Below are 27,525 nucleotides of genomic sequence, written 5' to 3' on the forward strand. Positions count from 1 at the left end.
TTTATTAATAGTGATGATTTGCAAGACAAGACCTTGCAGAACTGAAGTTAGTTTAGCATGACTGGCATATGGAAAGTGGAAAAACTGAAAGAGATTCCCCCACACACCCCTTTTACTTTATTTCTTGTGTATGTCTTCTTGATCAATTTGATTCTTAACTTCTTGATAACTCATTGATCTAAAAAACTCCCTTAGTCATTTTTACATTCATATTTCAAAGAATAACCAAATTTCATGGCCCAGCTTTTGAGAACGTTCATCCTTTAGCTGTTACATCCCCCAAAGAAAAAATTAAATGCAAAAATCAAATGAAAGCAGGTAAAAAAAAAAATCAATCCAACGTGAAAAGTTTAACATGGTGCTTGATTTTTCTTTTCTCACTGAAATCATGTATTATATTAGGCACTATTAGCAAGAATGATTAGTGTTCTGGGTAATATTCCTCCTACAGCTGTTGCTGTAACTGGATAGATAATATTTCTAGTAAGCACCAGTTTGTCTTACAAAGTGCAAATTTTATGAGTAAAATGGTAATTCCTAAGAAGTCAGTCACGAATCACAGTACCCCCTTTGTATCAGGTAGTTACAGAAAGTTCCACACAAGATTAGGAGCAAACGTTTATGGATATATTGCACCAACCTAAAAGATGTTCAGAAATATGCTGGGAAGAAACTTTTTCCCAATCCCTCAGCTGAACCTTGTGTAGCTACCAATCTAAGTAAAACAGTAAGAAAGCTGCCCAACATCACAAGATTTGTGACAAAATACAAAAGCTGACAACACTGATTTCTTTGTTAATGTAAACCTCGATATTGCGAGAGTTGAAAAGGCTGCATATTCCATGCAGATTGTATAATCAAAGCCAGGGCTGAAGATTACACTCTTCCTGGGAAGGCAGGGAAACAGCCAGAGGCCTTTCCCATAGGGCCAGCTAGGCTAATAGCTGTTGGCCAAGTGCCTTCATGGACAGCCAGATGGGACCTCCTTTATTCTCCTCTGTCCACGTGGAGGAGGATTTGCTATTCTAGTTGCCTCCAGGAAGCAAAGAAAACCTAAGGACTATTTCACAGATTACGTGGGTACACAAAGCGGCATAGGCACAGTGCTGGTCAACTGGGGAGAAAGAGGGTGATGACCGCACATAAGTGTGCTCACATCATGTTGCCAGAAACACCTGCTAAATCAGCTGCTGCAAACGCAGAGTTAAAGGTCCGAGTAGTTTCTCTCGCTCCCTTACTCCCTTTGCTGTAAATATGCGCTTAACATGTGGGAAGAGAACATGCAGCAGTCTCAGTTTGAACCTGTGACATATCCCGAGCACACTGCATAGCAGCACTCATGATCCCTAAGGAGGAGAAATCAGGTACAGGCCTGAGCCAAGCCACATGTAACCGAGTCCAACGTGGCACATCAGTCAGCTTACAGTCAGAATTCACAAACATTTAAGTCTCTTGGATGTTTACACTTACAATTTTTTAACCAGGGGATTATGCTGTCAGTATTTCTTGTATTTAACGTGTACCCATGTTATAATGAATACCAGCAGAACTGGTATGAGCACTGTGAGTTTCCAAATAGAAAAAAAAATTTACTAAAACACACAAAACTGACTCCTCAGCAGAAAGAGAGCAGCAATTCAGAATTCAGAGTAAAGTAACACAACAACTGACTGCTGGTAATTATTTACAATACAAAATTCTGTTTTTGCTTAACTGCAGTGTCAGACTATCTTCAAAGTAACAGCTTTCAAGTTGGATTTGATTTCCAATTCAGGTAAAAAGTAGTAGGATTTGGCTCAATTTCTTTTGCAAAAGTGATCCTCATTACAGTGGGAAGTGAAATGACAGGCCTGCCTTTAAAAGTTTGTTGTTCTGAGAGGTACAGAGATAAAATGATCAAAAAACAATTTCTCATCCTTTAAGACTAAAAGCAGCACAAAATGTTTCTATGAAAATTACAAGAAACAGATTAATTAGCTAATTAGAAGTCACCTAGGGATGCAAAGAACAGACCAACTGAGCAATGACCCCACAGGCGCTCATTCTACAGTTACACAGTGACTAGCATCAGCTTTATTCTACTAACACTTCCAGCAGACTTTACTCAACTAAATACCCAGTCACTGCCAGTGGAAAAATACACCTAAAACTTCAGAATCTAGGATTGAGTGCTCATCAGCTATGTACAGCTGAAGTGGCCTGACATTATATTCATGCAAGAAGGAGAGGATCTAAGGAAGCCAGCAATGCTACTACAATTACATTAAACTGCAATACTCATTTAATAAGCATGTGCAAGTGAAGTGTATTTTACAGTTATTTTGCTGTTAAACAAATTATACCATCTGTTCCACGTGAAACTGAGTATTTAGAAGTCATGGTACTACACCAATCTAGAAAATGAAGCAGGATGGGCCTCTGTGCACGCATACATAGTGATGAATCAATGAACTTCTTGGATTACATTAAGGATATCTCCACAAACATACTGCTTCTTTGACCACAAGAAAAATTGAGAGTGAAGACTACAAGTACAGATGTAAAAACAAGGGTAACTGCAACCATCCCTCCATATGAAAAATCCAAAAGATTTTAAACTTTCTCTTTTGAATATATACTTCTCTATTTTCCACAAAAGGAACAATAGCTGGAGACCTGATGATGTTTTTAATACTTAAGTCTCATTGCTTGCAAGTTTCCTAAAGTAGAGAACAACTTTAGACACTACAACAAAAATCCAGAAAGCTGACTTTTCTTTCATTTGGAAAGGGTGGGGGAAAAAGGTAAATATATATCAGGAAATGGTTACAGTAGATTATGTAGACCCTTAAGGAGATAAAGGAAAATATACCTACAACAAATTCTGCCACCCTTTTAATGCCACTTGCACATGCAATACTTACAAACGCTGGATGGTGCAGTTACATATTTCACACATTTTCAGCTGTCTGAAAGTCATTGATTTTGAAAAGTTACCTGTAAAATATGGACTTACAAAAATACAAACTATCATTGCAGTTAATAAAAAAAATTGGAAATTGCTAGGTGGGTTATTTATTAGCTGCAGCCAACATGCAGTAGCATAGCCTTCTGCCTGTCCTTACTGTCCTTTATGTACTTGACAAGTGCATAACGAAATAAGAAAGGACATGAAAGTGGAAAAGATATGCAATGTGGAGAAGATATAGACAATGAAAGTATCCTAGGAAGCTGAGGAAAATGATGCTAACGATCTTGGGATAATGGAAAAGAATAACATATATAGGACATACTGGACTCCATTTCTGGCTAGCTGTGCACAGATGCTAATCCAATTTTAGGATAATTAGAAATGTTTTCCTTATTGAAAGATACCTATTACCATACCAGATGTTATTCACTTTTCAGAAGTCCAAGAAGCAATGGTAATTTCATGATAGGAATATTTTGTTTAGGTGAATAAAGTAAGCAACCACACAAGAGGGACTAATGCAGAGTATTAATGGAAGAACATTCACAAAAGGTGGAAAAGAGATTAAAAGCTTTCTGATATTATGATAGTATGTTACTAAAATCACTTTTCCTCATCTGTTGTCATCATTCAAAGCGAAGGAGGCAGATTCAAAAAGAGTATGGCATTCAAAAAGGTTAAAAGGTGTTGTAGAATGAGCATTACACCCACACTGCAGGTGAGTCAGCAAAATGAAAGACTGGAGACAACCTTCTCTCCCCAAGAAGTATAATTTCATCAGTCATCTGCACAGGAAGTGTTAGTGATGGATCGTCTCAGAAGTGTGAGTTCCAGGCTACCTGAATCACATACATGATGTCCATCTTCCCGTGGTGTCCACGTCAATAAAAGTAGATGACAAAAACTGAAGAAATTACATTCAGCCAGTTACTTGAATAAAATGAAGTTTTCTCTCTCCCTCCATTTTCTCCCTCCCCTCCAGCTGTTTTTGCCCCATACTTCAAAGCCTTATTTACATTCATACCAAATCTGTTTACAGTCAACTTCACTGTGATACTGAAGCTTTTTTTACCCCAACTAAGACACAAAGCAAAGCTGGCCAGGTGTCTCTAAACCACAGAGCCAGCTGCTCCTAACCAAGCTCACAGGAAATAGCAAGGAAAATATGCAGCATTTGACACATCTGGAATAGATTGCAGAGTCTTTGAAAACTGTGTCCCAATTCCCTTCCTCCTGCTGATGAGATTTCAGGCTACCAAACTGCTGCATCAACTAAAGAGGATTAGATAATGTGTACATTTTTAACCCTACATATTGTTTGTCCAAAGGAGAATTTTTGCAAGCTACTCCAGCCAAAAAAAAAGACAAAAAAACCAACAACAGAGTATCTGTAGGAAGCTTTCTGTAAAAATGTAGTAGAGCAAACCAAAATAAATCAGTCAGAAGACTGCTATTTAATTTAGGAAAATTGATACAGATGGAAAATAGTACTAGCTGACACTGGTAAACATAGAAAAGGAATCAATACTGCAGGCTTTGCACAGTTGCATTAACTCATTAAAAGAAATGTTTTTACAGTATGTTGCCATAAAGCATGAGATGAAAAGGAGAAGAGCAGAGAAGAGATTAGTACTTATTTTGCCAAGTAATTTGTCTGTAATGCCAGAAGTACTGCAGTGTGCTATTTTCAATGTGAAACCTACCTCCACCCCCAAAACAAAAAGCCTAAGTCTTAATTAGCAAAACAAAGCAATGTTTTATTATCTCCATTTCTTTTTCATAAGGACAATGAATGCAAAAGAACACAGAAACAAACAGCTAAGTTTAGAAGGAACTTCCAATCAGATATTGAAGATAATACTTAATTTTATTTTCCATAAAAAGCTGGGAAGTGAAGGTGCCCCTAAAGTTTTAGTCACTTTCAGCACCTCTGAAAGTTTAAGAAAATGAATAATGTAACCAGTTTACATATGCATTTTTAACATTCATTATAGATACAAAATTGAATACAGCACTAGCTTAAAACAACATAAACCTCATTATTCTTAATGTTAGTAATAAAAGGCAAAATTCTAATACAAAAAGAAAAACTGGAGGAAAGTATTTGTAATTTTTCCCCAAAGGTGCAACCAATGTATTTTGCAACTGAGATTCCAGTTGTACAAAGGACTGAGAGATGTGTTCTCCTACTTAGGTAGAAGCATAAACCATTAAACATTAAAGGAAATCAAATGTGCATGAACACTAGAGAGTACCCCTTATAGAGATGATATTTATAGGAAAGTAATGGTATAACTTAAATGTATACTGAGAGAAGTGCAACACACTTTTTCCAATTTCAGAGCTTTAAAAGTAAGATTTCCTTCATAGATTATTTCCAAGGTTTAGCTTAAATTAGTTTATTCTTATGAGATAGAGTATTTATTCTAAACAAGCATTATAAGACAGCTTTTTTTTTTTTTTATACCCTAAGAGTGGATGTTGAGTTTTTATTGAACTCAAGACTTCTTAAACAGAGCCACTGTTATAAGTCAGGGGATACATTTGCAATACTCTGTTTCAGGAACAAAGGTGCACACATAAGGATCCAACTGCATAACCAAGGGCTACAGACACAAGGCTGTCCATCCCTGCTAACATGAACTCCATCTTTTAATGGGATCGTGCATAAGAACAAGGGCTTTCAGGATCAAGCCCAAAAGAGATAATAAAAATCTATGTGAGGAAAGTTGTGACAAGACAAACAATTCAATGCTTTTACCTCCAAAATTACATCTAACAGTAATTATACCCTTAATGGCCAAATTAATAAGAAAATATGTAGTCATATGAAGATTAAACATAATTTGGAGAACATGCTGTTGCAAAATATATTTTGCTGTAATTCGTAAGAAGCAACTCAAACAGTAATTTATGCAGAATTATTTACAGGGGACTCAACATGGAGCATCAGCTTTAAGTAAAACAGTATACTGGTTTGAATTTGATAAAATATTAATGAGTACAAATTTGTGACACCAAGGAACGTTGGGTTTTAGTAAACTTAACAAAAAAGTTCTACATAATTATATAATTAAATGAATCTAAAATATAGAAAAAACTGCCTGAACTGGTTAATCTGAATCATTTAATGCATTTCATTTTACTCAAACTTCAGGTCAACAAGTCAGTGGTGTACACGTGCTGTGAAACAAGTTACCACTTACATCTGTCAGATACAACGATCACAGATTAACCAAGTCTGACTGTACCTAATCTATACTACCAGATGGTTTGTTCTTACTTCAGCATTATCTTTTTAATAAGCACATATGCAAATGTGCCGAAACAAAAGGCAGCAGTTATAAATATTTACTAGAATGACCACAGCGGGCACTTGAACATAAACCATCCTGTCATTCATTTTTGAAGCTGTATCTTCACTAATTTGTCTTCTGTTTTTAGTAGTCTTCTATTCTATTAACTTGGAGGGTTACAGATCATCTGGAAATTTCACACTGGTATAGGAAAGGAATGTCTGTTCGATGCAGTCTGAAGATAAAGAAAGAATCGTACTTCAGTTCATTGGAGCGATTAACCATAAAGCAACACTACTAAATGATGTTAAATGTAGAAGCAGCAAAGAACAGCCTTCCCCCACCCATGTTAGGATGGCACAAAAAGTGAAAACTCACTATTATTTTGTCAAAGCTACGTTTCCTAACACCACCTCAAAATATTTTATGATTTTAGAGTTAACATTTGTTATTTATTAAGAGTAACAGACATTGTGCAGGAAGTTAACAAGCTACTTAAGAAAAAGGCCATTGAAGTGTGATAGCAATTAATTTGAACTTGTTTCAATACTTAAGACACTTCAACAAATAGTATTTAGGTATCCAGCTCTCTAAGAAAACTCCATACCCTTATCAGCTCATACATCCTGGTGGTGAGAAATGCTTATAGCTAAAAGAAGCCGCTGAATTCAGATAGGACAATTCATTAACATCACTCACTACTGAGTAAGGCCTTAGTGTTTTGCCCTAAAACAGATTTTAAACACCAGGAGAATAAAGAATCACAGACCATGTTTTCTACACTCTCATTATTCTCTACAAGGTACAATTTTCAAATACTGCTCAGTCCTAATGATATTTTTTAAAGTGTTTTTACACTTCATTATACTGAAAGCTAATGGATATAAAGATGTTTTCACACAGTCTCTACTCTATGAATTTCAGCATTCTGAAAGGGTTACCGTACTACTAAGAAAGTGAGAGACATGTTACTCTTACAAAAAGGAAATGCTGCCATACAGGTGCCATTTTAGGTTGATTACTAAAATGCAATATATTATTATTTAAGTTCAACTTACCGCATAGCTTTGACAAAATGACACGTTAAAAATAAACGTCACAATGATGTTAACAGGGTCATTCCATGATCAGGAACAATTACTTATCATTACTGTTTTTATATGTATATCACTGTCTTATATAAAAGGAATCATCTTTTCTAGGCAAACAACATTTCAGTTTTTTTCAGACATCCAACAATGTATTGCTGGCTACCTCATATTGATCCTGTGTCCAATCTTGCAAAAAGTTAAGGAAGTCTGCTTTATTACAAACAACACTGCTTCACAGTTAAGTCAAAAGACAGCATTTAAAACATTTTAGGTAAACTGCAAAACAGTGAAGATGCTACAGTACTTATTTATGGATTTAAATTTAACTTGTCGTGCAGTTTAGGTAAAAAGTTAAACACAAATGGAGACCTCTAGTTTAAGATACATAGAAGTCCAACAGGTCCACCTAATGGATAAAGCACATTTAAAAAAAGGAGTGGATATGTGCCAGACTGATTAGTCAGCTACCTGAAAGGATATATAAAGCACATTGTTGCATACACAGTAATCATCCTTGTATAAGACTATCTTAAGCCAGTCATGTAAAGAGAGGCAATACTTATCTACTGTTTGCATGTTCAGACCCACGTCAATCAGATTTAACATGCAGGCAGATTAGTGCTTCCTAGCACACTGACAACAGGTTGACTATTAAAGCCAGTTTTCCTACACAAAGTACAGTGTCCTGACAGGATTCTTGCATAGGATAAACAACCAGTTCTGCTTTGTTTTTGTTACTGAACATTAGTTCCAGGGAGGACTAGGGGCAGCAGTGAGGACACATTGTTTATTTTCAAATTTAATGATTTCAAGAGTCTTAAGATATTTTCAAGTATATGTAGAACATATGCAACATTCATGACAGATGTTGAAAAATCATGCAACAGCAAGATGTTCTTGACATGTGACTGAAGTTTGATTTTTTTTTTTCTTAATTGAAAGTATTGTATTCTTCTCAGTGTGCCTGGGAGAGAGAATCTCATCTCAATACTAAAAATTGCTTACCTTTAGTACAAGAAAAAAAATCTTGTTCTGTGAGCAGCTGCCATGCTTTCAGACATATTTCTGACTTTAAGATAATTGACAAAGCCTCGAAAAAACAGGAGGAGTCCTGAAAGTGTAGAAAATGCACAAAATTAATTATACCAACCTAAAGTATCCTACAAATTCTTAAGATTATTTAAAAAATTCAGATTATATAAAAACAGTGAGATCTTTACGCATCACTCACAAATTTAACAAGCAAGTCTTCCACTTTGATCTTGCGTGATATAAGAATATATCATTATGGAAGGCTTTTCTGAAATTTTACACGCATTCTGTGTTCACGTATCATCTGCTAAAAAGACTACGTGAAAAAACTTAAAGGAAAAAAAGAAAAAAAGAGATACGTTCCACATTATCTCCAAACATACTTTGGAAATGTTTAAGATTAAAAATGTACTGCTAGTCAACAGAAAAGAAGAAACAAGTCAGTACAAATTGTTCTAGCAACAAGCCAATAACAAATTGTAGGAGATTACGGCTTGAGATTTAACCATCCAGAAATATGCACCTGACCAAGAGTAGAAAGAACAGCAGTTAGTTCAAAGAAAGTTACTCAATGTGTGTTATTTCTTTGTCAACTGCACAATTTAAATTATTTTTAAATGTTTAAATTTAGCCACATTTGAAAGAATATCTCTGCTCTAATAATAAGAGCAAAAGATAAAGAACCGTCACACAATTTACAGATGCAACAGTGGAAATAACTAACTTTTTTTTTTTTAAACCAACACAGATTCACACGCTGGACAGGTCAGCAAACCAACCCAGAAAAACACACTGTTGCATAGTGAACACAGCTCTTTGCTCCATTCTCTGTTAAGTAAACTCCAACAGATTATTTTACGTCTGTTGGATTCTCCCTGATCCAACAGATGAATTTGCCCAAAATGTTGGGGTTGAAATCTGAATTATACATATAGCAGAGAAGCAGATATCTGGAGAGCAATTCCATCGTAGAGTACGTTGTATTCTCTAAGCAGGCCCCTGTTTTTTTCCCCACAGTTGAGCAAGGGCCTACTGCCAGTGGTTCAGACAGAGAAAACCAATTTTTAAAGGTCCAGGGCAGGGCAGATGAAGAAACTTCAGTGTTTCCCCTAACTATAAATGTCATGCTATCCATCTGAGAGGTCATTTTTCATTTTGACATGCATCAAAAAATATGGTATTATTAAATATTTTCAAAGTTTATGGGAAAAAGAGACCCTTAACATTTTAAATTTTTTTTTATCATCTAAGATTGAGATGTTGGTACATTAAATCCTTGTACTTTCTTACAGTGCATCTGGTGCTTGCTCATAAGACAACATTCTGGATAAGATCAATACTCAATTGAGTTGAATCCACCGGGAAAAGTCTTTGGTTAGTTTAGCTATGCACCTTTGTGTTTAAAAAGCAAGCTGACCACAAACAGAAAATTAAGTTTATCATAAATACATCGGAACTAGATAACCCAATTCCACGTGTAGAATTATTATACAGGGATTGGGTTCATTTATATGTTTAAATGAACATGTAGGTTCCTTTAAGATATATACACTTATATAGTGAGATTCCAAAAGTTCAAATGAAAATCCAAACAAAAGTTAACAAATTTAGCAAAGGATTACATCCTGTTCTCTTACATCTTAATAAACAATCTCTATGGTTACACTGATATTTTGCTATGTGATGCACTTTTTCTTCCTGCTGTCCCTGCTGAGACCCTGACTGTTTCCCATGCTCATTTATTTTGTAAAATAAAAATTGGCAAGCAAAAAGCATTTACTTTTTTTGCTTCTTTAAACCCAAGCCTCCATAGGACACACACCCAAGAAGAAAAAACCTACCCAGAGAATGCTCTGCTAACTTTGACCTAAGACAGATACATTTCTGTACATTTCTACCAAAGGTGCTACCCAGACGTTACCAGAGATAGTCCTACATTCAACTAAAAAGCAGCTGAAACAGCAAAAGGTGGACAAGAAGATTTTAAGGTGCCTGAAAGCATATTTTCTGCATTACACATGCTGGGAAAACAGTCCAAGTTCAACCCATACTTTTATATTTCGCTGTTTAACGGAGGAGGGAAAAAAAAATACACCACAGAAAAAAAACACTTTCCATTGTGTTCCTCAAAAAGAAACATTGGCTAACATTTAAATTTAAAAATGAAAATTGTCTCTCTCTCCAATTTGTTCACTGTGCATGACAGGTCTTTGGAAGTAGACCATTTCACTTTTCCATGAAGCGTGAGCAAATTTTTCCAGACTTTAAATAAAGTAAAGGGAACATAAACAGATAGGTGAACACCAGAAGAGAAAAAGATAGCAATGCAAGGGCTCAAGTATGTCAAAGGATCATCCAAAAGAAAGGCTCCAGTTTATTCACTTTGAAAGAGACACAGGATATACTACTTAGCATGTTCTGATTGGAAAGTTATCTGAAACAATGAAATACAGATTTGGTTGGCAGAACTCCCATGACTTGATAATAGTCCTTCATTTCCTACTAAGTAGGTCTATTGGGGTAAATTCTTCTGTAGTGTTCTAAAATGCTGTTGGCCTACGTCATGCAAAACATTTGTAAAACAAGGGAATGCTAACTGCTGGATACATACAGTGCCTTTTATTGCAAGCTCTGTGAGTTTAAGAAAAAAGTCTTCTAACAGTTCAGGCTGAAAATAAGGCTTTCCTAAATCTAAGTGATCTAACTTCCGAATGTGAGAAGTGCTGTGAAAGACTAGTAAAAAGAACTACAAATGCACAACTTTTTCTATATGCCTCATGTAGCCAAGTATACAACGGTAGAGCAAGCTATTAAGAAATCTGATTAATACTCTTAAATTGTATTGAAAGAAGGATATGGAAAACTTTTTTTTTTATTAAGGATTTTTGGCATTTATTGTGAAACAAATAAATCAGAAGCAGTCAGGATCTCTCAAAAAAAAAATTTACTCAACATTTTACTCCAACATTTGCTGTTAGACCTCAGTTGAACTGACTCAAAGGGAAGACTGCCACCTACTGAATCATCAGCAGCTTACTATGCTTCCAGAGCAAGAAAATAAAATAGATAGTAGCATTCACTCCTGTAAAAGCATATCACTCCAGACTTCACGTTCAAATCACAAAATCCATAGTAGGAAAAAAATTATAATGGTTGGTGTTTGGAATATCAAAATTAAAAACAAAGGCAGAACGTGATGTGTATAAAACTTTGAACACAGGCAGGCAGACCTCTTCAGAAAAAGCTGACGTCATGGAAGCACTGTGATCAGCAAGCATGAAGCCATTCTCTTGTCTGACTGAGTAACTACTGATGCAGCATGCATTTCAAAGGAGTAGAAAAGGACATTTCATGACCTGTGTACAAGACAACTGACTCCACCTTCCTAGGATCAGTCACATTTCATAAAATTTAAAACTTGACATACAAGCATATATATGTAAGTACCTGGTATCACTTACTTTCACTGCATTCTCTGCATAAAACCTAGAGGTTTTGTTACACAATTCTGCACCCTTAGACGAGCATGAGCAGATTAAAAAGCACAAGCTACAAATCTCAGGTATGTACGTAATTACAAATGTAGAGTAACATTTTGAGTTGAATGTTATTTGAATAGTCTGCAATCCACACTGTAACACTATGGTAATAACCTGGTGAACACTACAGAAATAAGAACAGCATACAAAACTATCAACAGCAAAAGAAAAACATATAGCTAAACATGTTACAGAACTCTAGCTACAAGGACATGATATATCTTTAAGTACTTCATCAAAACAGAAATGTTTTCCATTGCCACTTACCAAGTACAAGGAATATCCACCAAAGCCAGTACTGTCCATTGAAATATCCAGTAAAGTAATCTGAAAACTGGAATTCATACACAAGGCTTAGCTGTAGCAAGAAAGATGACTAAGACACATTTAATGCTTTATGCAAATACAGGAAGTTGAGGGGAAAAAAAAATTAAAGAAAAATACTGTATTCTCCTAAAATAGAAAACTGGTATTTGTGCCATAGTTTAACATACAAATAACACTTCCAGTATCAGGTGGTCTTTGACAAAGTTATTTCAAAAGCTCTAAAATATATATATACGTGTGTATATACGTGTATATGTTGCATATATTACTTGCCAGAATCATCTGACATTTTCTATTATAATGAATCACCACTGTCAATTTCCTACCCCCCCACCCAATGCCTGCCGTCCTGAACACATTACGGCAGCCTGCTGCTTTAGATATTAACACCAAAAGCCACATTAGTTTAATCTTATCAGACAGGGATGTTCTGCTGACCCCTCAAAAGAAGAGCTTTTGACCTTCTGTATACCCCCTACTGTTAATCGCTGCCAAGAATACCAGCCCCATAAAGACCCCCAACTCATTAAAGTCTTTTCATTTTCAAACCAGCATTCAGTTCCCAGCAGTGAGCTGAACGCAACTAAATGAACCTTGAAGAGGCATTTCAACTGTTCCTGTTAGTGACCATGGTAGACAGTTTTGTCCTCTCTGATGTGGGAGGCAGCTGGAAGGCAGGGTGTGATGGTATTGGAGACAGGTATCTTTGCCTTTACCCGACTCCAGACTGCATGCTTCACTGATAAAAAAGGCTAATCAAATGTCTCCAAAACTCACACAAGAAGTAGGAATGAAGAGATGTGTGAAAAGTTGCCAGAAGGAAAAAAATAACCTTTTTAGTAGCTCTGCACACTTTTCGTACACTTCCCATCCTACTGTCATTCAGTATGTTTACTGCATCCTGCAACAGCACATCCTATTTGTCATTTCCAGTGCATTTCTGTAGTTATCAACCAAGAAATCAAGTAATTCAGGCATTATTTTCTCTAAAATAACCAGAGATGATACTGGGCAACATATTCAACCAAATAAAAATCAGAGCTGTTAAAAGGGTTTTTTGAAAAAGGGTTGAGGGGTTTTTGTTCCCCTCAAGTAACTATGCATTGAGATTCACGTTTTCTACAAAATAAAGCCAGATCATCTGAATTTTTTAAAGGCTCAATAAAAAAAAAAAGGTAAAGAAACAGAATTGCCAAATTGAATGAAAAGAACAATTTACATTATCACTATATAAATACTAGCATATCTATTATTCAGCAGACTAAGCATGTTGTATTTTGACAGTTCATTAAAAGACCAAATGAATATTCAACTCCAAGAAAGTTCACTGCATTATGAATCCCACTTCACCTGATAGTCAATATTGTAAATTTTCTTAAGCATGGTTTTTTTTTTTTTTTAACTTACAATTTCATTTAATTGGAAAGAAGATTTATTAAAACCACTAACCAATCAATTACTGGCCTAACATGCATTACTCCCACGTTTTTAAGCAAAAGAAATCATTGCTGCAGAATTTACTGAACCACAAATCTGTGCTTTTGTTTCCTAGAAAAAAACAACACTATTTTTTCTGGATATAAAAAGTGATACAGAGAAAGCATATGTAAACTAGAACTGTTTAGACACTATATAGTGTCTACTACAGTACTACTGAGCCTGAGTGAGAAAGTTCAGTACAAGCTTTCTGAAAAGTCTGAAGCAAAGGAAATACAATTTTGTGTATAAATGCACACTTGCATGTCACCGTTAAAACAAAATTGTTGGCACATATCCTATGTGCTTCTGCTATTTTCTCCAGAAGAGGATACAGCACAGGAGGTTTATTATCTTGACTACGAAAAAAGCAGCCCCGAGGTCTTGGAACTGGTCAGCTCTAATATTTTGAGATTAGTAACAGACTATACACAAGATTTTAAATGCAGGCTATAACTCAGTAATTCTTTAAAGAAGTTTAGCATGTATTCATTTTAGTGGTTGTTATGAGCACATTCTCAAGTAGACAGGAATAATAAAACTGACACAATGAGCAAGTTCTGCCCTCTGTTTAGTATGCCTCGAGGGAAGTTCAAAATAGCCCCAATGGATATACAGTTGAAAAATTCATGTCTTCATGCCCATTGAGATAAACTCCATTCCAAACTCCAAATTCCAAATAATTACACCAGAACTGCATCTGATCTGGTAGGATTCCTCTGCCCTGGGGAAGCAAAAAAGTACCTCTCAGCTGTAAGAAGGATGCAGGATGTGTGCCATAAGGACCAGGTAATCTCTCCTCTCTACAATCCTTGCGCTAATTGTACTAACAGCCAATCAAGTTAGATTACTAGCACATACAGAAAAAAAAAAATCAGAGTTGGCATGGCATAAAAGATTACTAATAACCAAAGATCTTTCTCTTTGTTAGACAGGATGAGATTTTAATGTTGTGTCTCAGAGATGCGTAGAACTCAAGTTCAGAAAGAATTACCAAGTTTCACCTAGCATCCATTTAGTCAGCTAAGGAACTTCCACTTAGCTAACATACCTTTCCAAAAAGCATCTAGTCCCACACTAAAAGCATCAAGAAATTGAGTATCTGAGCTGGTAAAAATGCGACCACATATTTGATTTTGACTCAATTTAGTATGTATGTGCTTTTCTTTTCCCCTGTAAGATACAAGTGAGAAATGTTTTTGTTTGCTTGTTTTTTCCCCGATAGACTGTGCCACCATTTATGTTTTTCTTTTAGAACACTTTCTGAGTAATATGAATGACACTTCTGGTACTTGCTCCACTTCTGCATGCTTTTTAAATACTAAGAATGAGTCACTCCATTTATCTTAGCTGGAAGATCAACACAAAATGATAAATCAGATAAAGACAGATTCAGTTTCATTCTTAGTAAGCACGTATGAAAATATATTAAGTAAATTCCCTACGAAAGCGGAGGTTAGAGAAAGTTCTACTCACTCTGTTAAGTGCAGAATTTAATATACTTATTTTTAATTCTTTTACTATAGATGCTTGGGTAAATTATTATGGCTTGGTTCTACAAGCAGAATCAAGAAACATACCCGTACAATGAGAATCCATTTGATCAGGGAGAGACCAAATCCACAGATTGCGCCATACCTTCCAGCTATGGTATTTGTTATACAGAAGGATAAACAAAATCCAATCCAGTTGAAAATAAATGCCACTATAAAATAAAAGAAACAGTAGCTTCTGTTAGTCTGCATAGCTAAGCAAACAGACTTAACATTAATTTCACTTATAAACTAATAAGGTTATAAACTAATAAGGCTATAAACTAATAAGGCTTATACAGTCAGTACCAGTTCCCTTCCGGTAACTCAAGATTTCAGAGATTTACTTTGAACCTAGACATTCCCAATGGTATAGTCACTTAATAATAAAGCAAATGGTAAACAGACTGTAACCTACTACTTTAAACAAGAGAACATTCCAACACAGAGGAAAGTATTACTTTGCTACAGAAATCTGACCAAATGACACTAGATAAGTAAGGTAAATGCAAACAGAGGACTATAGCATACAAATCTGGATTAAAACAAAAAATAAACCTTGCTGCTACACTCTTATAACCAAAACCAGAGTTATATGCACACAAATGCATGCGTCAAGGCTGCATATTCAGCTTTATCCAGTTTGGATAAAACAGAATAAAGTATCTGATCCTGCTCTTTAAACACAGTATAGAGATGAAGATAAATTGAGAAGCTGATGTTTCACTGGTTACTGTCTTCTCTTTTAGATCTATGTCCAAGCCCACAAATGCAAAATTCAAACAGTCTGTAAAACTGAAGTGGAACTGTAAAGAAACTGATGTTCCAAAAGAAATTTTGGAAGACTTTGCATCATCGCCACAGTCATTTTGTACAAGCGAGAAAACATCTTGCCTAGGGTAGTGATAAGAAAACTTACTTTTATGATAATTACAAATCCTCAAAACAAACAAAAACCTTGAACAAATGCTAATAAAAAATAGAGTAAGCATTTAACTACATAACAGCTACAGAACAGCATGTTCGCAATCCTAACGCCTAGCTTTCCAAAATAGAAAAGCATTTACATTTGAGAAAGCTTGGATACACTGTTCTGAATGCAGGATTTTCCTTTTTTAAGCAAGCTCTCCGAATTCAACATACTTTTAAGAGTAACAAATTTTGGAAGCTAGTTCTTCGGCGTGTGTCTGTTCCTGCCTCAGCATAACAAGCTACTGCTCTGTCCCGTCCTCCCTATTACTCAAGCTGCAAAGGGTGACTGATCATGGCTCCACTGACAGGCATGCCAAAGAGGACGAAAGACAGACAAGTTTCTAATGGACTATGGGAATCCCCAGAATACTTACAATTTTAATGTGTACATAAAAAGATAAGGATTTAAAGTACCTAATAGCTATTTTTGCACGTAATAAAAAAAATAATAATTTCCCAATCAAAGTATATGAAGGGAAGAAAAGTTCTTTCGTTTCTTATAACAAAATTTGAACACATCAACAATTTTATCCTCCTTTCAAATTAACCTAGACAAATATTCAAAATAGAATCCACAGTCACTGGATGAGTATTAGAAAGATATTTAAGCTTACGTTATTTGCCCAGCTCTTAAAAGACAAGGAATCATCTTCCAGCACAGTTCACAACAGTTCCCCCCCCAACTCAGCGTGCTGTTCCATCAAGTTACAAACTGACAAAGAATATAGGAAAGAAAAAAATATATAAAAGTTGTAAACTACCCAAGTTCACACATTTTAAAAAAATGAACTATAAATACTGAGATTTGTTTTCTGTATAAGTTTCTGTCCATTTCTAGAAAATTCTGCAGTGAGGACCTAATCAAAAATCCATGTCTTCAGCAATATGAGAAAATCATTACTTCTACCTCTGTAAAACCTAAGCAACACCTTAGGGAGCTTCCCCCAACATTTCCTCGGCATTGCATCACCTTAACAAATGCTAAAGTCAACGTGTTTTCAATATTTCCCATTGCTTTTTTTCCCTCCCTTGTGTCCTATCTCTACCTCTAAAATCATCTTTATTGTCTCATTCTGTTTAAAAAATAATAATTCTGTCCTTGCAGAAATGCATCTGCAGCTTCTGATCAGACTGCAACAAATTATTATTTTTTTTAAAATCTATATTCAAACTCTCTACATCAAGATTAGGCTCATTTATCTATCTTCTTCCATCATAGTTTCCATGTATATCCTCTGTCAGTGATGCAAATTCTCTGAGTTTTGTGGCCTACACTGCATCTGGAAAGAGTTACTGAAGTAAATTTATGTAAAATTTCTGTCTCACATAATTACTGCAATAAAAGCTGTCTACATCTTTCATCTCCGTATTGCCGTTGATAAACCATAGCACGAGTTCCCCACCACACCAACAGAGAAAATAGAATAAGGAGAGACTAATGGAATGAAGTATCTACTGCCTTCTCTGTCTGCAAGATGGAGACTAATAAATTGTGCAAGCTTCTTATTGCAACAAATGCAACCATCTGTATTCTGCAACAAAAAGTGTTTCTGAGGTTGAAAATTAGGAGAAATTTCTTCTCAGAAAGAGTGGTCAGGCACTGGAACAGGTTGCCCAGGGAGGTGGTGGTGTCACCGTCCCTGGGGGTGTTTAAGGGAAGGTTGGACTTGGTGCTTAGGGACATGGTTAGCAGGTGACATTGGTGGAAAGGTGATGGTTGGACCAGATGATCTTGGAGGTCCTTTCCAACCTTAATGATTTTATTAATCCTGTCCCAGAGATGACTAACAGTTGGACTCATATTTGAGTTCAACTTTCTACTACTGGCCTCTTCCCTTTAATAAATTTAAGAGAGAAGCTGCTTTTCAAGAGGAAGATGGATAAACTAAAGATTTTTTTTTTCTCCAGTAAAAAGTCTTCTTGATATCTTGTAGCGCTTACAACATTTTATTTCTTTCTGAATTGTAGTGCTAAAAAAACAGTTGAAATACAAAATGTAGGATGTTCTAAATGTTATGTAAGTCTCAGAATTTGACACTTCAAACAAGGTCATCCATAAGCTATTTGAAAAACCAAAGCCCTCTTCTGAGTGGCAGTGGTCAGCATATGATTTTTGATATCAAAAATCAAAAAAAAAAAATCAAGTGTTTTATCCATCTGCACTTCTAAGAAAAATGGAGTACCACTATCCAACTTGGTTTTGACAAACAACCTTACATCCATTGGTATTTTTTATACTCTAAGAGATATAGGGCAAGGCAAAGATTATGTATGATGCAGTATACTTTGCCATTACTATTTTATTAATCCATCAAGAGTACCACCTCTTTCAAAAAAAAAAGGTTTTTTTTTGTGTGTAAAAAGTTGCTATCATTTTTATAAGCTCCCTTTAAGTACTGAAAGGCTGTAATGATGTCTCCTAGAGCCTTCTCTTCTCCAGTCTGAACGTTCCCAGCTCCCCCAGCCTTTCTTCACAGGAAAGGTGCTCCAGCTTCATCACCTTCGTAGTCCTCTTCTGGACACACTCGAACAGACCTACATCCTTCTGGTGCTGGGGGCCCCAGACCTGGACACAGCACTCCAAGTGGGGCCTCACAAGGGCAGAGTAGAGGGGGACAATCATCTCCCTAAACCTGCTGGCCATGCCTCGGTTGATGCAGCCCAGGATGCAGTTGGCTTTCTGGGCTGCAAGCACACACTGCTGGCTCACGTCAAGCTTTTCGTCCACTGGAACCCCCAAGTCTTTCTCTGCAGGGCTACTCTCAGTGAGTTCTTCTCCCAGTCTATACTCATGTCTGGGATTGCCCCTATCAATGTGCAACACCTTGCACTTGGCCTTGTTGAACCTCATTAGGTTCACATGGGCACACTTCTCATGGTTGTTCAGTTCCCTTTAGATGGCATCCCTTCCTTCCCTTGTATCTACTGCACTACTCAGTTTGGTGTCATCTGCAAAATTGCTGAGGGTGCACTCAATCCCACTGACCGTGTCACTGATAAAGATATTAAACAGCACCAGTTCCAATACTGTCACATCATTTCATTCTATTCCCACAATTTAGAGTAAACATAGAAAACTGAGTTTTTCAATCTCGTGTACATATTGCAATACATCAGAAGATACAACAGTAGTGACAAGCATACTATTACAAATCTACATCTTCAATGTTCTTTTCACCTCACTTGCTGATCTTTTCCACTTAGCTTTCCACAGCTTCACATTAATCACTTGTCTTAAGTTTACTACCTTCTTTTCATGATACTAAACGTAGAACTGGTCTGAAAACACATGCTGGTTCCAAATTTTAAGCACAGGTCAAGTCTGTGACACTATTAAAATGGCAACTATATACAAAATGAAACCATGCTCAATTATGTCCTTTATTCCCTGCTTTGTCTGTCCAAATAGTTGTGTTTTTTTTCTTAAATATACAGCAAACACCAAAAGATCTTAAAGCGTCATACCTTGCCTAGGTTTACTAAACATACAGTAATAAATAATAGTTTTCATGCACCACTAAAAAATGTTCTTCCCACTTCTGCATAGAATTTATTCTACTCTGAACTGGTATACATTTTTCCCCCTTCCTGATGGCCTCACCTTAAGTCTGCTGATGATCAGTGACAGCATTTGCTACCGGCCTCTTTTTTTTTTTTATCCGACTCAGTGATGAACATTCAAAAACTTCCCTAGGCAGTTTATCTTTAGTACTTCATTACCCACGTTGGTAAATTTCTCTTAATGCCCAATTGGAAGCTTCCTCATTCCAATTATTTTGTATTACATCCAATGCATACGTAGAAACCACAGAAGTCAATTTCTTTCTGCATAAAGAAAGAAGTTTGGTGATTGTGTGTGAAGGTCAGCCAGACTCCCCGATGATCAGAGGAAAACAAGCACAATTCCTTTATCTCGTTCCAACATTTGCTATTTCAGTCAAATGACTTTCCCTTAGTTTCTCTTGCATGACTAAGGGAAACCCGCATAGCATTAATACATGCACAAAGTCAGGTTTCCTAAAGTCACACAAAGGAATCCTCCCACTGGCAATTTAGACCATGTTTCCATTTCTCAGGAAGCATACAACAGGAGGCTGTGCTAATCTGGGGCCTGCGCTACAATTCTGCCTCCCAACTTATGCCTGCTTGCAATGTCCCAGGCAGATATCCTAGCTTGTATGCAATTTATTGATCATTTGAAGCATCTACTAGGTTTGAAAACAGTGTGAACATTAATTTCTGAACTACTGTTATGGGTGTTATCTGTTCCAATATAACATCTTGGACTAAATTTACATTTACGTTTCTTTGTATTATGAGTTTTTTTTTTGCTGTCAAGTTGTAGATGTGTTTAAATTGGCTGGCCACATGTCATTCAAAAGTGAATCACATCTCCAGATGAGAACTTAAACTTCAGCTGTCTCAAACATTTTTCTCCTTTTCTACCTCCTTATCAAACCATTTGTGAGATTCAAATTAATATTTAGTTCTTCCAGAGCAAGGATTGCCCAAAACTCTCTTCCATGGTTTCAAAGAATCCAAATGAGTTCCACAATTATTTTGGGGTCCACAGGTGAAAATGCTGGTAATATTCTAAAGCACTCCTTAAATACAAGAGAAAAACCTTTTATTACTGTCAGTTAGCCAGGATAAGCCAATCGGACATGATTCAAACTTCCACTATGTGCACATTAAGCAAAAAAAACAAACATTTTTGGGCATGACAGTTACTTTCTCTATCACCGTTACAGCTGTGTTCAAAATGATAAGAAACAGCTCAGAAGTTCCTCCTTTTTGTTATGCATACCAAGTTTACTCAGAGTAACTCACCTACTAACTTATTTCTCTGGCATTCTGAAAAGTTTATACTATGTTGTATAAGGCACATCTGACTAAAATACATAAATGAAAAATATATTAAGTGGTCTGGTGGCATAATTTGCTGCATTGACTTCATAGATTAATTTAGCTCCACATTAGAAATTGACAGACACCAGCCCTGACCATTAGAGAGCAGAGATTATTTACTTATCAACATAATCACAGATTTCGAAAGTGACAGCAGTTTCTTAAAACAGTTTCACCACTTAAGAGATAAAATAGGTAGGTTTCCAAATTTTTCTACAAAGTTTCTGAACCAAGTGTTCAAGCAAAAAACACACAAAACCCAAAGACATTTTACAAACACAAAAAAGATGCTCAAAATACCTGCTCGTGTAAAGGGTTTTTATTCTTTAGACTATATTGTCTCCTTTTATTTAGTTATGCTAAACACAACAGTATTTTTCAACTTAGACGAGAAACAGATTTATAACTTGCATGCACCAAGATCCAAAAAGACAAAACAAAACAAAAAAGACATCTGGCCACTAGATGGCCTCAAGACAAATATTTTTGCAATTTAGGCAGCTACCACTAGATGGTAGCTACTCATCACTAGTTCACTGTAGCAAGTAGGCAAGAACAGTAAAAAATGTATTTGGTTATATTTTGGTTGAATAAAATGAGGTAACAAAAGCTAAATTCTGTTTTATACTTAAAATAAAGGTAATCAACCTCCAGGATCTTACTACAAGTGTCGTACCTAACAGTCACAAAAAGGATGAAGGAGAGCTCATCTAGAACAAGTCGTTCTTTCCACAATTCTCTCACTACACCACAGCTCCTGACATTGTTGTCCTGAATTTTAACTACACGATGAAATTTACTCTAGATTCTCAGTGTTCTGCCACCTTTGCTTCCAGCATTTAAACATATTCCACCCAGGAAAAAAAACAAACAAATCCCACAGATAGCTGTTCTGGAAATTTCACTTCAACTCCTGCTTCCTTAAGTCTACATACATCAAATTTATGAAGACTTTGATCTCCTTATGTGAATACATCACACACTATTTAAGATCTAACCTTATTAAGTTAAGCTCATTTTTTATTTAATTCTCCAATCTCACCATGAAAAAAAAACTTCGAAAATGAACATTATAAGTCTATACATGCAACCAGTTTTCGTTAACTCCTCATACTGTGAACACAAACACCGAGTAAACTATATAAATTCCCATACATAACTGGTAGCCAGTAACAGTTAACACAGAGACCAATTAAGCATATATTTTTATATATACCTTGCAACACGTTTAATTTTGAGAGCACTCATTTTATGCATTTCATTCAAACATGATCAAAGTTGGCAGTTACACAGTCTCAAAATGATCAAGAAAAAACATGATCTACAGGGTATTTTTGACAAATATATAAAAGTAGTGCTCTGTGCAGTCAGTCTCAAATAAATGACTGATTTGAAGAGGAAGAAGCCAGTTTATCCAAATTAGCCTCTCCATTCTTGAAGACGTGCACAAGGTTCTGCGTGTGCAGTTTTGGCCAACTGCATTTGAGTATCAATGGAGTCTTTGCTTCTGCTTCAGTTTCTGCATAGCATGAGTTTTACTACTACTATATTCCTAACTGCAAGCTAACAAGTCTGTTTTAAACTCTGATATAAAGGACTTAAAACATTTTAGACCCAAAAATTCACCCACTTGACCTCCCAGTGCAGTGCTAATGAAGGCCTGAACGAGGACTTGCAAGAGCAAGTTCACGCAATACAGAACTTACATAGGTTAAATACAAGACATTGTAGTATATAGGGCAGGGGAAGAAAATAAAAAAGAAAATGAATAAAACCCTTCACCCCCAAGAATACATACCCTTTTTATAGTCCAACTACAGATAGAGGCCAGACTACAAAAGTCACTTTGTTCCCGTACATACATATTTGTATATTTGCTACGTGACATATAAAAATTATAAAAAAAATTATCCGAAGATGCAATCCCCCAGTTGTCCTAGTGATTTATATATCAACACTAAAAAGCTTTCATAAAGTTCTATAACCTGGACCTCTAGCTTTTAAATCAAGAGACTATGAAAGACATAAAAGGTACATGAACTAAAATGAAATTTCGGTTGAAAGACCTATTTCAGACCAAAATTCAGTGGATAACCAATCAGGTTTCATCCCAATGAATGCTAAAAAGAACAGCTGCATCCCCCACATCAAACTTTCATAAAGGCTGCCAGAGAAGCATTTCAGAACAGGGAAATATCTTTAGAAATGATAAATAAATATGCAAGTGGAAAAACAAACGGCTTTTTTCTACAAGTAATTTCCAGTGGCTAAATCCAAGTTTGCTCAACACAGTAGGTAACTTATAAGACAAGGCATGCACAACACACACAGGGCCTGAATAATTGTAAAATTAGCACCAGCTACAATCACATATTACCTAAGAGTACATATTTATATGCTAGTGGTTAGTTCAACCTGAAAGTAAGTGTGGCTGGACTTGTTCCATAATTAACTTCACTACACTAACACAAGTAGTTTCTATATGGTACATCATTTCTCTCTAAAATTTCTAAGAATTGATGGCCAGATTTCTGTGATCCAGCCCTTAAAGGTCGCAGTCCAACTAGAAGATGACAGGATTACTCAATTCAGAATTAACAGTGCAGTCTTATTACATCTCAGAAGATTGTGATTTTTGGTCCCCTTATCTATGAAAGGTGCCACAGAAAAATAAGCGGAACACACTTGCTACACCTGGAACAGTAAGTGCATACATCTCTGTACAGGTAAAAGTAATAGTAATTCATTACAGTACATTAATTCAGTTTATCACAGTTATCTTCCATATTCCACAGAAATAAGGTAAAATTAAGATATACCTCAATAGGTCTGCAATACCAGATAACTTACTGAAAAATGCCAACATGAAGATGCCATCATTGCCCACTCTAAGCTGATCTGCATCACTGAAATCATCTCGTGGTGGATACTCTTCTTCCTGGATTTACAGGTTAGTGATAATTTAATTAAAAATTTATTTTAGAATAACTATCTTTAGGACTAAATTGCGTTTCTAGATCTAGAAAAGAATTGACATTTCTATAATATGTCCATATCAAGGAACTTCAAAAGAAAAATAATTCATATCAATAAAACAAGGCTTATTGGTACTTATGTTGACAGAGCCCAGAATTAAATCAAAATTGCTGTAGAAGATACATATTATATATTCATCTTAAATGAAACTAAAAATTATTTCAGATGAGTACTTTAAAATCAAAACCAGCAGAATTCCCCCTTCTTATTGCAACCATCTTGGTATGCAGCCAAGATGTTAAAAACTTATTGGATAAAAATCATTACATAGTATGTTCTATTTTCTTTTCCTGACAGAAAGGCCTTTTAATACTTTACAAACTATAAAGATTTAGAATAAGGTGTATCTTAATATTGCTGATGCAAAAGCACAGCACTAATCAATTTATAGATTATCCAACAACCTGCTGCAAAACATACATAAAGCAAAGAAAACCTCTAGGGACACTAGAGGGCATGAGTACATTAAAATTGTTTTAAAGACTTCTAAACTCAGAAAAGGCAACTCTTAACTTACACAAAAGTAAACAGAGATATCAGTCAAAACAATGCAGAAATTTCTCTGGTCATGTCAAAATACCAGATCTTAAAATACGGAAAGTATGAGTTTGTTTTGTTTTTCAGTGCTTGTTTTTCAACAGGGCTTGGTAGCTCTTATATACTGTTCTGTAGGCTGGGAAACAGAAGTTTTCATTATGGCAGCTCTCACTAAAGAGAGCATGATGAAAACTAGAAAGAACAGTTAAACAATATGTTAAGTAAATAACAGCAAAACAACACAGGATGATACAAGTTAAATAATGCTGCCAGTAACAGTAGCAATCTGATTTAGACAGAAGCAGGAGCAACATTCTTTGACTTCTCCTGTACTTTTTCTCCGACTGCTGATTATAATGACTTAGAACTGAGGTAAGAAGTAGCTTATTAAAAATGGTAATAAAAAAATTATATCAAGGAAGATTAAAGTGAGATTTATTTTGCTGATTCACCCAGAGCAAACAATTACTACTGAAATAATGTAATTCTGATTTTAACATGTTATTCACTCACTGTACCAAATGTTATTTTATGCATGTTTTATACATACATACATATATATATGGATATATTCATAACTAAAAGGGCATTAAACAGTCACAATGATCTAGAGCTCTGTCATGAGATTGACATATTCACCTTTGTGAACAGTGCAAATTAATCTACCGGGGTATAGTGATTACAGTTAAAAGTATGCAAGAACAAACTGTACCAACTCCAGGCAGCCAGCACTACCCTTCATAACATGGCCATGAAATTCCAGCTGCTCTCTTTCCTTTCAGATTAATTAACTAGACCTCTGTATCACAAGATATTATATTTTAAAAACATTGCTGTTCATACAGACAATTCCAATGAAATCACAAAAAGCTGGTTGAACAGCAATCTTAAGAAGCCATAACTCAACTGTACATAATTTCAGATGTCCCTAAATGGTCATCTTAACTGATTATGAAAATATTAATTTGTTTAGCATAATTTTGCTGCAGCTGCAAGACTGATGGGGAAAAGTGAAGGAAGGACTGAAAATACATTAAACAAAAGGCTACATTTGAACATGTTTATATCAGAAGCGTATGCCTCAAAAGTTTTGCTTTCAAGTCAGACTATTTTCAACTTTAATTTCAGAAGCTCTGTAAAATAACATTTTTTTAAAATAATCTGCTAGCTACTGTACTTCATACTTGCATTTCCACATCAGTTATCAAATTTGCTCTACACAAATTGTTCCCTCTGAAAAAAACAAGATTTGGCTTAGCTACATTAACAAGTTTAACAGGTTTCTCTATATGCATGTTGCTAAGGCTTACATGTATAAGAAATGTGAATCAATAAATAATCCAGGGACATGAGAACAGGCATTTGCAATAAGCGTGAGCAACTTATTTATTGTACTCCATGTCAAAAGACAATTATAGTAAACTAAGCTCTATTTACCATCTCCAAAAATTGGCACATTGAAATTATCAGAATCTTTAATGAAATGAAATAGTTTTCTCCCTTTAAACCAGATTCAGCCCTCGCTTACATCACTTAGTATCTGGTTTTACAATCAGTCCCACCGCTCAGTTCCCACTAATATAGGCTGTCCTTTGCAAGACAGTGCTCTCATTTAATCTAGTTATTGTCAACAGTCCTAACTTTTCTTCAAAGTATAATTGTTTGCCACCTTTTTGGTCCCATTTTTGAGGAATGAAAAGGGACAATGCAGAATGACTCTGTCCTCTCAGCTGATGCTCAGAAAATGAACAACTTTATAGTGATACTTCTATTTTATATTAATGACATTTACTGAATAATTATATTTATATTTTCTTCTTAGTGAGAATGTCATTGATACCTAGTTATATAGAGATAACTAGTTATTGACACAGTTTATACATACACACATACAAACTCCTAAAAAATAAAGCACTTTTTTAATATCTTATATTGATTTTTGACAAAATCAGCCATTGTAAGGATCACAGACAATTCATTTGATTGCTAAATATGCTGAAATTTGTATAAACAGAAAAATTAGTATTCCTATGACCAGGAAAACAGTTAAATAGCAAAATATATTATCAACATGAATAGTATATCAAACAGAGGAATTTCTTTAAGCTAAAGGATATGAAATACTACACAGGATCTATTGAAGTCAAACCTATTAACTCCTCTGGAAACAGTGTTCTCTGTAGCTGTTTTACAAAAAGAGGGCTGTGTTTTTTGTTTTTTGTTTTTTTTTTTTTTTTCCCCCCCCCCAAGGCTTTGTAGCTTCTTTTAAATTGAAACCTAGCATGGCATACTGTGAGACAACCACCTTTACTCAAGGAAAGAAACTGTTTTCAGTAACCCTTTGGATAGCTAAACTGGTAACTCTTCTCAATGAAGAGGATTTTCAGAAGAAAAACTTGTAAGGAAAAAGGATCAAGTTACTTAGTAAAATCCGTAAATGATATCTTCAGCATACAAAACAATATGGAGAAGTTAAGGAGGAGGAGGTGTGGGGGGGCATAATGAAACCCAGAAGCATTTGTTTGCCAATAGGAAAATTCATAGTTAAAGTCTAAACTAGAGAGAACTATACCATACCTCGGGACGACTGAGGAATATTTCATCAAACAGACTCCTAGACTCCCTAAACTGGGCGTGCTAAGCATGTAAAAACAGAAAAACGTAAGACAAATGCAACTGAAGAGCATTAAGTAAAAGCCATTCATTGCAACATACAAACAAGCCATTTACCTGTTAGCAATATGTTTGCCCGTTTAAATTAACCTTTTAAAACTGACCTTTAGGATTTGAAAAGGAAAAGATGAAAAAAGCCAGCATAACTAATGCTAT

At 35.5% G+C, this 27,525-nt stretch overlaps 1 protein-coding gene across 5 annotated transcripts in view; it reads right to left on the bottom strand.

Annotated features, from left to right (window-relative positions):
• Positions 1–27,525, bottom strand: part of NDFIP2 (Nedd4 family interacting protein 2) — a 140,523-nt gene that overhangs the window by 87,839 nt on the left and 25,159 nt on the right. The window contains exons 4-9 of one of the 5 annotated variants that reach the window (XM_080576131.1): positions 27,274–27,333; positions 23,974–24,061; positions 15,292–15,416; positions 12,176–12,242; positions 8,343–8,448; positions 4,687–6,481 (exon numbers count right to left, since the gene is read on the bottom strand). In XM_080576131.1, coding sequence (XP_080432257.1) covers positions 8,345–8,448; positions 12,176–12,242; positions 15,292–15,416; positions 23,974–24,061; positions 27,274–27,333 — 444 coding nt within the window. In that variant the 3' untranslated portion in view covers positions 4,687–6,481; positions 8,343–8,344. Of the gene's footprint in view, positions 1–4,686; positions 6,482–8,342; positions 8,449–12,175; positions 12,243–13,620; positions 14,436–15,291; positions 15,417–23,973; positions 24,062–27,273; positions 27,334–27,525 lie in introns of those variants that run through there. The other 4 variants (XM_080576132.1, XM_080576134.1, XM_080576135.1 and 1 more) reach the window with 4 other exon arrangements.

This window comes from Anser brachyrhynchus, assembly GCF_964034855.1.
Source record: "Anser brachyrhynchus genome assembly, chromosome: 1".
Classification (NCBI taxonomy): Eukaryota; Metazoa; Chordata; class Aves; order Anseriformes; family Anatidae; genus Anser; species Anser brachyrhynchus.